Raw genomic sequence first — 14,968 nt, forward strand, 5'->3', positions numbered from 1 at the left:
CGTGTGTGCGCGTGTGTGTGGGTGTGTGTGTGTGTGTGCATGTGTGCGGGTGTGTGCGTGTGTGTGCATGCGTGTGTGTGTGCGTGTGTGTGTGGGTGTGTGTGCATGTGTGTGCACGTGCGTGTGTATGCGTGTGTGCAGTGTGTTTGCGTGTGTGTGTGCATGCGTGCGTGAGTGCATGTGTGTGTGTGTGCGTGTGTGCGTGCATGCGTGCGTATGTGTGTGCGTGCGTGCGTGCGTGCATGCGTGTGTTTATGTGTGTGTGCATGTGTGTATAGGGGGGCAGCATGTACTGTTTGTTGGTAGGTTTTGTACCGCTGTATTGCTTTCAGCATTGGAGTGAGGATTTGTGTCAGTATATTTGCGTAGTGATTTTTTTCATAGTCACTTTTGCAATATCTTCACGACATGGTCAACGTGTTCCGCCTCTTGGAGTCTCGCCGTGGAAACGGGACAAAGCTCTTCACTTCTTTAAAGGATAACCCTACAGGTCAAAAGAAGAGAAAGAATGCAGGTCAACACACCCCTTTGACCAAAAATACTGACCGTCTGCACAAATCACTAACAGCACAAATAGTACACCAGCGCAGTATAGAACCATACTGAAGAGTTTGCACTTGAAAAGTCAATGAACACATGACGGACAGGTAGATGAACACATGAAGGACAGGCACATGAACACATGATGGAGGGGTAGATGAACACAGAACGGACGGGCTGATGAACACACGACGGACGAGTAGATGAACATATAACAGACAGGTAGATGAACACATGACGGGTGGGTAGATGAACACATGATGGATGGGTAGATGAATACATGACGGACAGGTAGATGAACACATGATGAATGGGTAGATGAATACATGACGGACAGGTAGATGAACACATGATGGATGGGTAGATGAATACATGACGGACAGGTAGATGAACACATGACAGACAGGTAAATGAACAGATGATGGACGAGCAGATGAACACATGATGAATGGGTAGATGAACACATGACGGATGGGCAGATGAGGTAGATGAACACATGACAGACGGGTAGATGAACACATGATGAACGGATGAATGGATGAACGGATGAATGGATGAACGGATGAATGAGTGAACGGCGGCGGCGGCGGCGGCGCTCACTCTGCCACTCCGTGATGGACAGCGTGGCGTTGTCTCGGCTGTCGTCGTACGGCTGCGCCTCCGGGATGTCCTCGGGGTCCCGCAGGCCGTCGAAGTACGGGTGCGCCAGGGCCGCCTCCGCCGTGAGGCGGGCCTCCCCGTCCAGGACCAGCATCTTCTCCAGCAGGTCCACCGCTGGGGAACCGGGGCGAGCGAGCAAACAGGGTCAGCCAATGAGAACGCGTCAAACGAGGGCGAACACCAATGCGGCAAAGAAGCGACCGAGATAAGGTTAGCATCGCCCTCGTCGCATTCTTAGAAGATTATAATTTGCCCAAAAGAAATGAAAACACTGCTTATGCATTTGACTTCGTTCAAGTGGGGGACAAAGTCGAATTTAAAAAATATATAAATAAATACAATTTTTGAATTGCTTCAGTTAATGTACACTTGCCTCAAATTCCAGACATACCAAGATATACCAAGAAGCTGCCCATCTGTTTTTAAGTATTTTTATAGCATGATTACGTGCATTTCAATGGATACTTTCATAAGTGAGTTCAATTTACAATCATCAATTTACAAACTTCATATTTTCTAAACTGTTTGCCTTACAAGTACATATAGAATGAGGCTGTGTATGATTTTTTTTTTTTTTGTTTTTTTTTTTTTTTTTAAAACAGCTCAAGTGCTCCTAAAACCCTGTAAAGGTACTGAATTTGTACTGCCCAAGATAAGGCCATCTATTAAGAAAATTATTATCAATTATTATTGTCAATTATTCTTAATATGTAAGGGAACCACAAAAGGAAAAGATTAGCAGTTTTTTTAATGACTTGTTCTAATAAATCATATTTAGGCTAAAAAAAAAAACATTCAAACAATTGTTCCTGAAAAAAAAAAAAAACTATTTTCTCATGTGCAAATTTTGGTCTTTAGTTAGTTAAGAGAGACACGGACAGTGGCCGCACACATATTTCAGTAATAAAGCCCGTCTCCGCCACTGCAGCCACGAAGACGTCCTTTTTCTAATTAACAGGGGAGGGGGGAAAAAAAAGCACCAATGAAGACTCTTGGCAACCTTCCGTTGCCATGGAGACTGGTCATATAAGGACTGCAGCTGAAAATGCCCAGCATACGCAACTACAGTCTAGACACACTATATGACACAAGGAGACACTAACGCTCCCTTATAAATCTGCAAACCAGAACACACACACACACACACACACACCGCACGTTACTGCACAAATCCGGCAGCTCGAACCCGCGCGATCCAGCAGCCCGACACAAAGCCTGCCAACAAACAGAGGCCATGTTCCAGGCTGGGTGACTAATGGGGTACACGTGCACCCTGATTTATTATATATTTATTTATTTCGGTGTGATAAAGGCTTGATGTATAAATGCCAAGGTGGAAAAAAAACATAACCTACACGGTTATTAAGCACCCCCGACCATGTTTAACGGTACAAAACAACACAATCTGGCAGGGTGGGGCTAGGCTAGCTACTCACCCTGGGCGCTAGCTACTTACCCTGGACGCTAGCTCTGGGGAAGAGCGTGGAGAAGTCTTTCCGGGGGTAGTGAGGGAGAGAGCGCACGTAGGTCCGCGCCTTTCTCGCACCGCGGGGATGGAGGGATGGAGGGGCGGAGGGAAGGAGGGGCAGAGGGACGGAGGGGTGGGGGGGCGGAGGGACAGAGGAACAGAGGGATGGAGGAGGAGAAGAGAGAAAGCGTTAATGAAGACCCGGCTCCCTCCCGTCCTTGTGAAAGACACAGGAAGCTGACTAGCCGGAGGTGAGAAGTTCCATTGTGACCACCATCTGACATCACACCAGCAGCTCAATTAGCACAGCGGTGTCTTCCGCCCAAAGAAAAACAGCAGATGCGGTCGTCGTGTCGCCCCGCTCGTGCTCCGCGTCCCTCTTTCTGTTTTTTTGGTTTTTTTTTTACGACGCTTTACGATCTCTCTTTCATTGCCTTTCTCAAACGCTCAGTGTGGCTCTGGCGAGAAGCCTTGAGCCTTGAAGCTCGGTGTGGGGGCGGCAGGGCCGAGAACGCTGCGGCACAAGGCCCCGTTGACACGGGAACTACGCGGCTGCGGAATGTTCGCGGCACGACGCGGGCAAGGAGCCGTGGAATTTCACTACAGAGCCGAGGCTCTACGGCCGCCCACGCCGTGCATCGAAGATCACTCATTCAGATTAAATTACACGTTCGTCTAGTGCCTTTAACTATCCGCATTTCATTTCTTAAGAAGTAAAAGGCTCTATTTAAAAAGTTTAATTATATACGGCTATATTTCATATGAGATTACACATGTATATTACATTGTATGAGAAGGATGGTACCCAAACACCGCGCTGAAAGATTTTGTGAACTGTCACACGAGTAGAGAAAGTGTAAAAAAAAAAAAAAAAACTTCACACTTACAAAACTCACTAGCAACAGTAACTCACCAATAGAGCAGAGGGCAGTGAAACAGTGTTCATGAAATAATGGTGTAAACCTCAGTTCACTGCTGAGTGCTTATTAGAGCACAACAGATTCCTACCGAAAAATCCACAATTCCACAGTATAAGCTGGCTAGCTTGGATGGACTAAGTTAAACGCAGCCAAGTCAATATGTTTGGAGCAAACCTCTGCTACATTACTCAGTGATTTACATTACAGGCATCAGTGCAGAGCTGGTGCTGTGTAGTCCCACTCTCTGATTGGTTATTATGTCTTTGTTTCATCTTTGGGATCACACACCACAGACAACTGAGGACAATTACCATCACAGATCAAACATGCGAAAACGACAGCCATCAATAATATACACACATGCCAGGAGGACTCTGATACAGAGTCAATTAATTATTGGGTGTCCAAAGATGACTCCAGATGTTCTCCTGGTCTCAACACTGTATTTAAGTTTTATTGCCCCTTCACCTTTGACCTTTTGAACTAGTGTTCGCTAAATGAACGTCCTCTAACGGAATGTGGTTTCAAAGCTTAGCAAGGCCAATGTATACAAATACGCACAGGAGAATAAGGGCCCAGTTAGCCCATATTACACACATAGAACCTCTCATCTGGGACCCCTGAGGCAACCAGAGAGGGAAATAATCGTTTTATTACCAAGTTACCTTTTGTTTAAACTTCCTGGGCTGGACCAGAGATTACAGGCATTTGAATTAGTTAAGAGCTAAACGCTTGCCATTGTGAAAGGTCATATATTTTTCTTCAAAAATGCCACTTAAAATCTTTAAATCTTTCTTTTTTTTAAATTGTTCACATTTTAAGCTGTTTAAGAACGCTGCTAAGCACACTGAAATATTAGATTTTATGGAATTTAAAAAATTTTTTTTAACCCATTTTCACCAAACTTTAAATGTCTGATATGTGTGTTTATGCTCATTGCTGTAATCTCCTGTCAGTGCATTCTGGTGATGCAGCCTCAAGCTTTTTATTTCTCACTCTACAGTCAGTGCTGCTTTGCATGTACCTCACCTTGATCCACCTGTCTGACGTGATTGATTTGATTCTGGGTATAATATTTATATTACATTGTCTTGTCTGTGATCCTACCCATTAGGCCAGGCTACACTCAGAACACTGGTCTATAATTCAGAGAGCGACCCCTTCCTGGTTTTTATTACAAGCATAATTACATGCAACACTTAATTCCATGGCAACAATACGCCCAAAAGGCATTGAAGGAGAGTGATGTCATACGCGCTGGCACTTCCTGACACACCGTCAGTGGATCCCATATGTAAACACGAGGACAGACACAGGCATTGGGTGTGGACAGATACAAGTGTTGTGTCATAATAAGAGTATCACAAAGTATCAAACTGCATAGTATCACACAAGAGTGCAATCAGTGGCAGCACAAGCACTTTATTACACCTAGTGTCATGGTAAATGGTAAATGGACTGCATTTATATAGCACTTTTATCCAAAGCGCTTTACAATTGATGCCTCTCATTCGCCAGAGCAGTTAGGGGTTAGGGGTTAGGTGTCTTGCTCAAGGACACTTCGACATGCCCAGGGCGGGGTTTGAACCGGCAACCCTCCGACTGCCAGACAATCGGTCTTACCTCGGTCTTACCTCCTGAGCTATGTCGCCCCCATATGTGTTATCCCACAGGATCTATAAGCAGACCTGCAGAAAGCTACATGACTGAAGCTAATTTTTTCTGAATGTAAGCCAGTGTGAGTCAGTGTGAGTTTCTCCACACCGAGGCTGTGGGTGAGCTTGTGATTGAATGTGTGTGTGCCCCCGCAGGCTGGACTCGGCGCTGCGCATACCTCCTGGCTGTCCAGTTTATGAACGAATTCTGGTCCTGGCACCCCCGTCACCTTCATTATCTGTGTCAGCTGATCCATGTCTGAGATTCGAAGGTCAAGGGTGAAAGGTCACAGCATCTGAACCATTACATCACACACTTTCACTATACTCAATCTCTTTCTTCATGGGTACTGCAAAAAAAACAAAAACCTGACCTGGCCTGATTGGGCTGCTAGCGAGGCCTGGCCACATTTTATTACATTTCATGTGTCATCGATGTTCAGACGTGCTAACAAAACACAGCATAATTGTGTTTTGACAGATCAGCTCGGCAGACTCGTATTGCGTCATCGGAGTTGCACAAACCCGTTGCCAGCCCTGAAGGACAGCGACAAATCAAAAGAAAGCAGTTAACGCACATTGTAGCGGCGTACTACGGATGAACGGATGAAGGGACAAAGAGAAAAGACGACAGGATACAGTCTTTCCCTTTGAAGAGAGTCTTCCCGTTCATCATCTCTCCCATGATGCAGCCAACTGACCAAACGTCCACTGCAAGGGGCAAGAGAGCCGACAGTCAACTGCGATAATCACGACGACAAGAAACAATCGAGAGAAATAATACAGAGCGTAAAAAAAAAAAAACAGATCTGTCAGTCCACAAAGACCAGATTGATTTTTCCCCCTTTTCAATTAGGTTAAATATGATTCCAAGAAAAGATTTTGTTTTCGTCTTCAAAGAAAAATGAACTTGAGTGAAAGTCATCAAATCAGCTTTCACATCTTTTTCTTTGTTAAATGACAACTCTTCAAATTTTCAAAATACAAAAAAAACTGATTTTATAAGTAAGTAAGATTTTATAAGTAAGTTCCTTTGCAACACTGGTCTCTTTTTTTTTTTTTACTTTACTTAACCCAAGCTGTTAACTGTCGCACAGCACTATTTCATGGAAGTAGCCACACAGCTACACAGGTCTACATCACTCCACTTTAGGTATGGCAGACATTTTTCCCCTAGTAGGGGCGATTTAATGGTTGGTGGACTCGTGATTCATAATGACCCCGCACCTGTTTTTTGAACAGTGGGTTCTAAGTAACCCATATAATGTTCTGTACGGGAGGGGAAATTCTGTGGTGTCCACAGACACCACTTCAGACCAGTTGCCCTAACTGGATTGTTTTCCATTTGTAAAAAAAACTAGAAAATGACCTTCCTTGCAAAATCTGCTCAGATTTACTGCACAATTATTTAAAACTATGTATACTATATATATATCAGTACTAAACTATTCCCTTTTCCCAACTTATACATTTCTCACTATTATAAAAAAAAAAATTATAAGAAAGCTAATTTGATAGGAAAGTTGTCAAAAGTACATTTTTCTTTCAAGAGATCTCTCTCAGTCTTTTCGGCAGTTACAGTACGAATCTGAGCGGACTGGTCCGGAAGGGACTAGGGTGAGGGGTGAGGGGTGAGAGGTGAAAGGTGAAAGGTTAAGGGTTACGATTGTCTTGCCAGTCTGGGTGTAGTGCATCCAGTTTAGAATGACCTCTGGTGCCCGGTACCAGCGGGTGACCACGTAGCCCGTCATCTCCGCGTCCGCCTGCCGCGCCAGCCCGAAGTCCAGGATCTGCGCCCCGCGACCGGGAGAGAGGAGGAGCCTTTAGGGGTCACCGACGCCACGCGTCGCTCCCGCCGCCATTGATTTAAAAACTAAAACGCCATCGATACGCACCTTCAGCTCGCAGTCCTGATTCACCGCCAGGTTGCCGGGTTTCAGGTCCTACAGGAGAAGAGAGGGAGGGCGGGGGAAACGGCGGATGAAAGGAAAAGTCTCATTTCGCGAGATCCCATGCATTTACATTCGATGGAATTCTGGGGGCAGCGTAGTATAACGGGTAAGGAGCTGGTCTCGTAACCTAAAGGTCGCGGGTTCAATTCCCCGGTAAGACGCTGCCGTTGTACCCTTGAGCGAGGTACTTAACCTGCAATGCTTCAGTATGTATCCTACTATATCCTACTGTACGAATGGATGCAATGTAAATGCTGTGTGAAAAGCTGTGCTACAAGTCGCTCTGGATAAAAGCGTCTGCTAAATACCTGTAATGTAATGTAATGTAATGAAACTAGTGCTACATCTAGCAGGTACCAGAGCAAGCATATGCACATTGGGTCAAAGGAACACGTTAAGAATTCAAATAAAAAGACAAAAACCTATGTGGATTGTTTTCTTTGTTTTTGTTTTTGAAGCATTACACAAGTGTGCAAGTCTCTTCTTCCTATTCTACACAACTAGCAGCCGGTGGGTAAAATGTAGCCTACCAACGACATGCTCTTTGCTTTAGATCATTGTGACTATACCCAGGTGTGCTTTGGCACGAAGTCAGCATACCTCTCCCTATGACAACATAATGAGCAATACGTGTAATAACTGCATATGTTAAAACAGCCCCAACTCTGCTTACACACGAGTGAAATACACTATGTTCATACACTTTTTAAACAGTTCCCAGAAACAGACCAGGCAGCAGTGTAGTATAATGGTTAGGGAACTGGGTTTGTAACCGAAAGGTTGCAGGTGCGATTCCCAGGTAAGCCACTGGCATTGTACCCTACAGCAGTGGTTCTCAACCTCGGTCCTGGGGGCCCACTGTGTATGCTGGTCTTTGTTCCAACCACAATTGCAATCCCAGAATTGTAACAAGCTATTATTTTTCCTTAATTAGGTGCTTCTCATGTCAGAGGAATTATTTACCCTCTTAAGCCACATTATGTCAGACATCGCTATGCATGGCATGAAGAATAAAATCCCACTGTGTTATTGTGTTGCTTTTTAAGTGATCGCAAACAATCACTTAAAAGGAGGTAACATTTTTAACAGATAAAATTAACGAGGGGAATTAATAGGTTCCTAATTAGGTTGCTGAACACATGTCTTTAAGTGCTTTAAGGGCATAATATTTCCCTTAAACTAATTAGCACAATACATGTTTGACTCGTTATCATTTTCTTTGATTTTGAAAAACACCAAATTTTAAAAAAAAATGAACAGCTTGTTAAAATTCTGAGATAGCAAAAGTGGTTGGAACGAAAACCAGCATACACAGTGGGCACCCAGGACCGAAGTTGAGAACCACTGTCCTAGAGTAAGGTACTTGACCTGCACTGCTTCAGTACATACCCAGCTGTAGAAATGAATATCATGTCAAAAAAATTAATAATAATAAAAAAAAAAAAAAGATAAAAGCATCTAATGGCTAGTAAGGTAACGACCAGCTCATATGAACCGTTTAAAAATGAACCAGCACCCCGGGAAGTAGTTTAAGAACCCCCGGAGTGCACCGCTGACGTTTTCACCGGGACATCTCTGTTCAGGCTTCTGCACGAAACGAGGTGAAATTTAAAAGCCAAAAAGGCACAACCGTGCCGGTGTAATGGGGAGTGGGCAGAGAAAAACAACTGCAAAAACCACTTTGTTCAACTCGCTGACATTTAGCTGGTGATTAATCACGCCCCCAACCACAACACGCTCTTGGCACGAACGCACACACAGCAGATTTGCATGAACGTGTCCGTTGCATCTACAGCACAAACACGAGTGGCTTCAGACTTCAATACACACAGACTACAAATCCATTACATTAGATTACATTACAGGCATTTAGCAGACGCTCTTATCCAGGGCGACTTACGTTGTATCCAATGACACAGCTGGATATATACTGGAGCAATGCAGGTTAAGGACCTTGCTCAAGGGTACAAAGGCAGTGTCTTACTGGGGAATCGAACCTGCGACCTTCGGGGTACAAGACTTCTTAGCCATTATACTTAACCATTATACTACACAGCCACCCAAATCCTGACTAAGAAAGTGCCTGAGCGTTAGTAGATAGCGATGGGGTGACAACACGATGATTTATGGCACAATAATAGACGTACAGACAACACGTGCACAGTGCACGATTCAATTGTGCAAGATCTAGGGGATTCAGCCACAGAGAGCAGGTTTCAACAAGCTGCAAGGTCCTGCTCACATCGCTGGAACACTGCCCTCCCCGCTCCCCCCCCCCCCCCTTCCCGCCCGCCCCCCCCTTCTCAGCTTGGACATCTTCCAGGGTTTGGCTTTTTATTTATTTATTTTTTATTTTTTAAATCTCTAAACCAACTTGCACCACAACGGTCTACGTGAGGTCAGTGCCTGTCACGCTGGACGCGTTCCAGAACACGGATCCAACTCCTGCTACTCTGTTCCCGCCATGCCCGCGGCTGCAAGACACAGCTGGTTGCCACGTACGGGCTGTCGATCTGATACACCCGCCATCTCTTCAAACGCCTCCCAACAGCTTTCAAGGAAATTTGTGTGGTCTGTCTGTCTGTCTGTCTGTCTCTATCTCTCTCTCGCTCTCCAATGTCACATTTTCTCACATACATTCACTGTCTCTCTCACACATATCTATACATTTCATCTCGTCTGTTGTCTTTTTTCCACATTCTCCCACTCCCTCCCTCCCTCCCTCCCTCCCTCCATCCATCTGCTCCCTCTCTTCCACGCACCGACTATTTCTCTTCCACAAACCCAGCTGCCTCTGAAATATGAGAATCTCTGTACAAGGAAAAAGCCTGAAAGCAATCATGTAAAAAAAAACAAGGATGCAAATGTGAGGGATTTTTAGGAGAGCTCTGTGCAGCTCCACTCCGTGCAGTACTGAAGGATAGGCTCTTACCCTGTGAATGATGCCCGCACTGTGGATATACTGTGGAGCACAAAGACAGAGAAAAAGACATTAGGGCACCTTAACGCAAAGGAACTGGGACCAGAATTCATCTAACCGCGTTCAGAAAGACGGCGTGCGCACGAACACAGCGAGCCTCCCCGAAATTATCTCCACGAGGATCGGATTCATATTACTGCGCCGCCAGCGCTTCACAATGGATTTTAAATGTGCACTTGAAGCAGCAGCCATTGCGGCATATAGTAATTATCGCCGCAGCATAATGGGGGACGTGATTTCATATTGATCTCTACAGGCTCATCCCACTGAGGAAGCCAAAATCTAACAACGGCACACGGTGCACACAAAAAGCAACCCAAAAAAAAAAAAAAAAAAGACTGAATTGCACATAAAGCAAACGGTATTTCACATTGTGCACATTAAACTCATACAGAGTACGAGTACGAGTATTGTACCTAGTCTGCATTTTGTAGTTGTTCCAATGACCTTGATGTGCACTTTTTTGTACGTCGCTTTGGATAAAAGAGTCTGCTAAATAAATGTAATGTGATGTGATGTAATTACGTAGCCCGCTAGCTCTCCGCGGTGTGAGGCAGGGCTCGGCAGCGCAGGGGGGGGCAGATTTGTGGGGGGCGATCGTGTTCAGGGGGTTCGGTCACAGGGTCTCACCTTCAGCCCACAGAGCATCTGATAGACGAGGAACTGAATGCGGTCCTCCGACAGCAGGCCCCGCACCTTCGAGAGGTCCGTGTACATGTAGGGCATCACCAAGTAACTGCGGGGGTCAAAGGTCGCGCAGGTCACGCAACCAATCAAAAAAAGCATCAGTCGCTTCATAGTAATTTGACGGTAAATCGACATTCTGTTTAATGGTAATAGCGGCTGTTTGTGGGTGCTGCTGCCAAGTCGTTTACTATGGGAATGTCGATGGGATTCAGGCCAGGAATTAAAATGGGTTCACAGGATGCCCTGCTGCTGCTGAATGGCAGAGACCATTCTGCAGCAGGAATACTCACAAGTCCTGGAAGTCTTCCATGCTGGAGGCAGGGGTGAACACATCCAGCAGCCCAATCACCTGGAGAGAGGGAGTGAGGGGGGGAGGGAGTGAGAGAGAGAGAGAGAGAGAGAGGGAATGAGAGAGAGAGGAGAATTAGAGAGAAAGGGGGAAAGAGAGGAAGAGAGCATTTACTATGGCATTTACGAGACCACAGAACACCCACAGTACCATGAAAGACTGACATCACATCACTGTACTGCTGAATTACAGAATGTCAGTTTTATGCAGACCCATGATTGCCCGCAAGCAGTCTAAAGCTACAGGTGCCCCTGTGTGTGTGTGTGTGTGTGTGTGCGCATGTGTGTGTCTATGTGTGTGTGCGTGCGTGTGTACGTGCGTGCGTGAATGCACATGTCTGAGTGTCTCACATATTGTGCCTCTGGCTAAAGACTTCAGACAAAACAGCAGTAAAGTGCTACACCCCCCCCCCCCTACAGTTCCCAAAGCTTCTGGGCCTCTGCTTCTTATCTATGAGAGAGTACAGCCCTGAGAGCTGGTGTGTGTGGCCTTCCAGGGCTGCCCAGGCAGAGAGACGGGCAGTGAGACAGTCAGAGAGACAGGCGGTGAGACAGGGCAGTGAGACAGGCAAGGAGAGACAGGGCAGTGAGACAGGCAGAGAGACAGGCAGTGAGACAGGCAAGGAGAGACAGGGCAGAGAGACAGGCAGTGAGACAGACAGGCAGAGAGACAGGCAGTGGGACAGGGCAGTGAGACAGGCAGGCAGTGAGACAGGCAGAGAGACAGGCAGAGAGACAGGCAGTGAGACAGACAGACAGACAGTAAGACAGGCATGCAGAGAGACAGACAGTGAGACAGGCAGAGAGACAGGCAGTGAGACAGACAGACAGACAGTAAGACAGGGCCTGACAGGCCTCACGGCGGCACGCGGCGCACACTGACGTTCTCGTGTTTCATGTGCTTGAGCAGACGCAGCTCCCGATAGGCCCTCTTGGCAAATATCTCGGACTGGAAGGGCCGGTGCAGCTTCTTAATGGCCACCTTCTCCTTGGTCTTCTCATTGATGGACGAGCTGGAACAGGGAGAGAGGTCAGGGGCGGCGGCTCGAGCGGGAGGGGGCAGGGAGGGGCGGGGGCGGGGGGGGGGGTGGGGTATTAGACTTCACAGGGAAACGACATGACATAACGGGGCGAAAGCAGCCGTTTCGTTCAGGCGAGGACATGGCGAGTCTCGACGTGACGCGGGAGCCGAGCGCTGCGCTCTTCCAGGAATTATGATGCACACCAAACGAGGCGATTCAGGAGGCTTCGGTGAAAATCACAAATGTCCAACAGCCGCACTACAAACCACCGTGCAGTGGTGTTTTTAAGAGTGAAAGAGAGGTAGAGAGAGAGAGAGAGAGGGAGGGAGTGAGATAGAGAGGTAGAGAGAGAGAGAGAGAGGTAGAAACAGAGACAGAGAGAGAGAGAGAGAGAGAGAGAGAGAAAGAGACTGAGAGAGAGAGGTAGAAAGAGAGACAGAGAGAGAGGTAGAAAGAGAGAGACAGAGAGACTCTCAGGACCCGCTTCCCTTTCCTTTTAAAGAACGGGTCAGGAACACTGCGCCACTAACCTAAACAGCCGAATGCCGCTCTGTTTACGGGCGGAAGGCTGACACAGAAAAAAGCAGGAAACTACTTCCCTGAGAATGGAGGACGACCTCGAGCGGCGATCCACGCCCCACGCAGCATTAATCCCTGCGTACATGTCTGTATTCAGGTGCATTTAATGTGCGTAATCGTGTCTCTACACGTTTCCCGAGAAGACAATATTGCGAGTAACCCGAGAGTCGCATTCGCCACGCTTCATTAGCATTCACATAAAAAAAGCTCCCACATTTACATAAAATCTATAGCCGTTTACGATAACAGTTCAGGTTTGTCAGCACACCCGGGGGACCAATACTAGCACACCAGCTGGAATGACAACCTGAAACGCCTCTAGTTAAAACCACACCATGCACCATACCCCCCAAGTGTGTTACACTTCCCGAGGGACAAGGGTGTTTCTCCCCGAAATATGTGCCTGTCCTTCACCTTCTAATCTGCACACATTCCACGCCACTGCACGCAAACCTTCAACAACAATACAGAGTGGGCCACAATATAAAAACACGGTCATGTGTGCTGGCCGATTTATTAAGCCATTTATTTGCATATAAATGGCTTAAATTCGGAAATGTACAGCCAAAATATTTCACGTGAGCCGTCATATTGTTTTCTACAATGTCTAACAATACACATTATTCAGCCAGTTTCGTTGGACAATTTAGGGAACCTATTTACACACACATGCCCAGACAGGGGAAAGCCTTGAGTTCAAAGACGTGAAAATAAGCTGCACGACAAGTTTAAAATTACCTGCGAGGCGGTTATGATGTTGACAGAACTATTCATCGTCGCTAGCGTCTTTGAACTCTGTTTAACAGTTAAATTGTAGTTGTACGTTTTTTTCTGTACATCCACGTGTAACCTCCACGCAGTCTTGAAGTAAGTCGTCAATCATCAGCAAATTTTAAAGTTTTGCTGGCTAGCTACTGGACAACTTCAGATGACAGAATAACATCAAATCTGTCTTTCTCCCACGCCTGTTGCAACTTCGATATGTGGGTAGTTAAAGCCTGTGCAGAAGGCTACATTTCCTTGGCTGCACCCAGAAACACCAAAAATCACTGCACACACACCAAGCGACACGCATCCACATTTTGTGGACCGACAGACATTTCGCTATACATACAATGTAGGGCCGTAATATGATAATCACTGAAACGTAAGACAACTGGTTTAGAGAAATGCTCTAGGCCCGAAGTGTTGCTTTATTTAACTAACGTTAGCTGCAACATTGTTGAAACAGTGTCACTGTCAGTGCGGCTACGAAGAGCACAATACAAAATAATGATTAAGCACTTCGGTTTTAATCGATCTAGTTAGCGAAATTTGTACTACAGCACTGGTAAAGAAAAATGGCTAACTAGTTCGTTGCTTACCACACGGTACCGTACGCCCCCGTCCCAATTTGTTTCAGGCATATATACTTCCTTGGCACTTCCCACACGGTACTGTTGATCTCTTCTCGGCGGAACGACGTCTCTCTGTGGGACTCCATCAGGTAGACCGAGGACGGAAACCGAATTTTTTAAAAGCAAAGTTCAAAACAACAACTGCGGCAGCCTTTGTCACGTCCCGCTTGTTCTTCGGGCAACACCTAGCTGGCTTTCTGAACCCCGGGTTAGTTTTTTTTTCCTCGCGAAAAGATCGGAAGGATAACGAGCCCTGGCCTCTCCTCCGTTCAGTGTCCCCCCAGCCACGCACGGTCCGATTTTCCCAAACTGTACAACCAATAACACACTTGACCGGATGACGTAGCTGCACTCCCACTCGCGCGCTCTCTGACCGCGCAGCACCTGAACGTTGTGCGCTGCGGGAAAAAAAGGAAAAAAATAATAAGACGTGCAACAACACGCCAACCACAACGCTGCTGTACTGACTGTAACCGATGCACAAAGCTGTTGATTTCCGCCGAAATCCGCCCTGTGTACTACTCGGACTGGTTTCTTTCACTCTCACAACGAAAGAAAAAATCGGGTACAAATCTTCAGATTAATTGAGCCACACAAAGACAAGATTAAAATTAATTCTATAACTGGAGATTTATACAAGGACCTATAAAGGGAATATTAATCCATTTTATTTGCAGAGTACATTCAGAAACACACTCACTGCTATGAATGACATACTAGAGCTTTCGACGCTTGTAAATGTGCTCAAGGGAAGTCGTTT

General features: G+C 46.2%; 1 protein-coding gene across 1 annotated transcript; it reads right to left on the minus strand.

Moving 5' to 3' along the window:
• Positions 1 to 216: 216 nt before the first annotated feature.
• mapk13 (mitogen-activated protein kinase 13) lies at positions 217 to 14,720 on the minus strand. Its single transcript, XM_035383551.1, has 12 exons — positions 14,176 to 14,720; positions 12,094 to 12,223; positions 11,153 to 11,211; positions 10,806 to 10,911; positions 10,128 to 10,157; positions 7,139 to 7,186; positions 6,919 to 7,033; positions 5,883 to 5,954; positions 5,423 to 5,502; positions 2,657 to 2,735; positions 1,141 to 1,314; positions 217 to 484 (listed from the first exon to the last, which is right to left on the minus strand). Exons 1-12 carry the CDS (start codon positions 14,292 to 14,294, stop codon positions 402 to 404), a joined length of 1,095 nt encoding a protein of 364 aa, XP_035239442.1. The 5' UTR covers positions 14,295 to 14,720; the 3' UTR covers positions 217 to 401.
• Positions 14,721 to 14,968: the final 248 nt, after the last annotated feature.

This window comes from Anguilla anguilla, chromosome 11 (genome assembly GCF_013347855.1).
Source record: "Anguilla anguilla isolate fAngAng1 chromosome 11, fAngAng1.pri, whole genome shotgun sequence".
Classification (NCBI taxonomy): domain Eukaryota; kingdom Metazoa; phylum Chordata; class Actinopteri; order Anguilliformes; family Anguillidae; genus Anguilla; species Anguilla anguilla.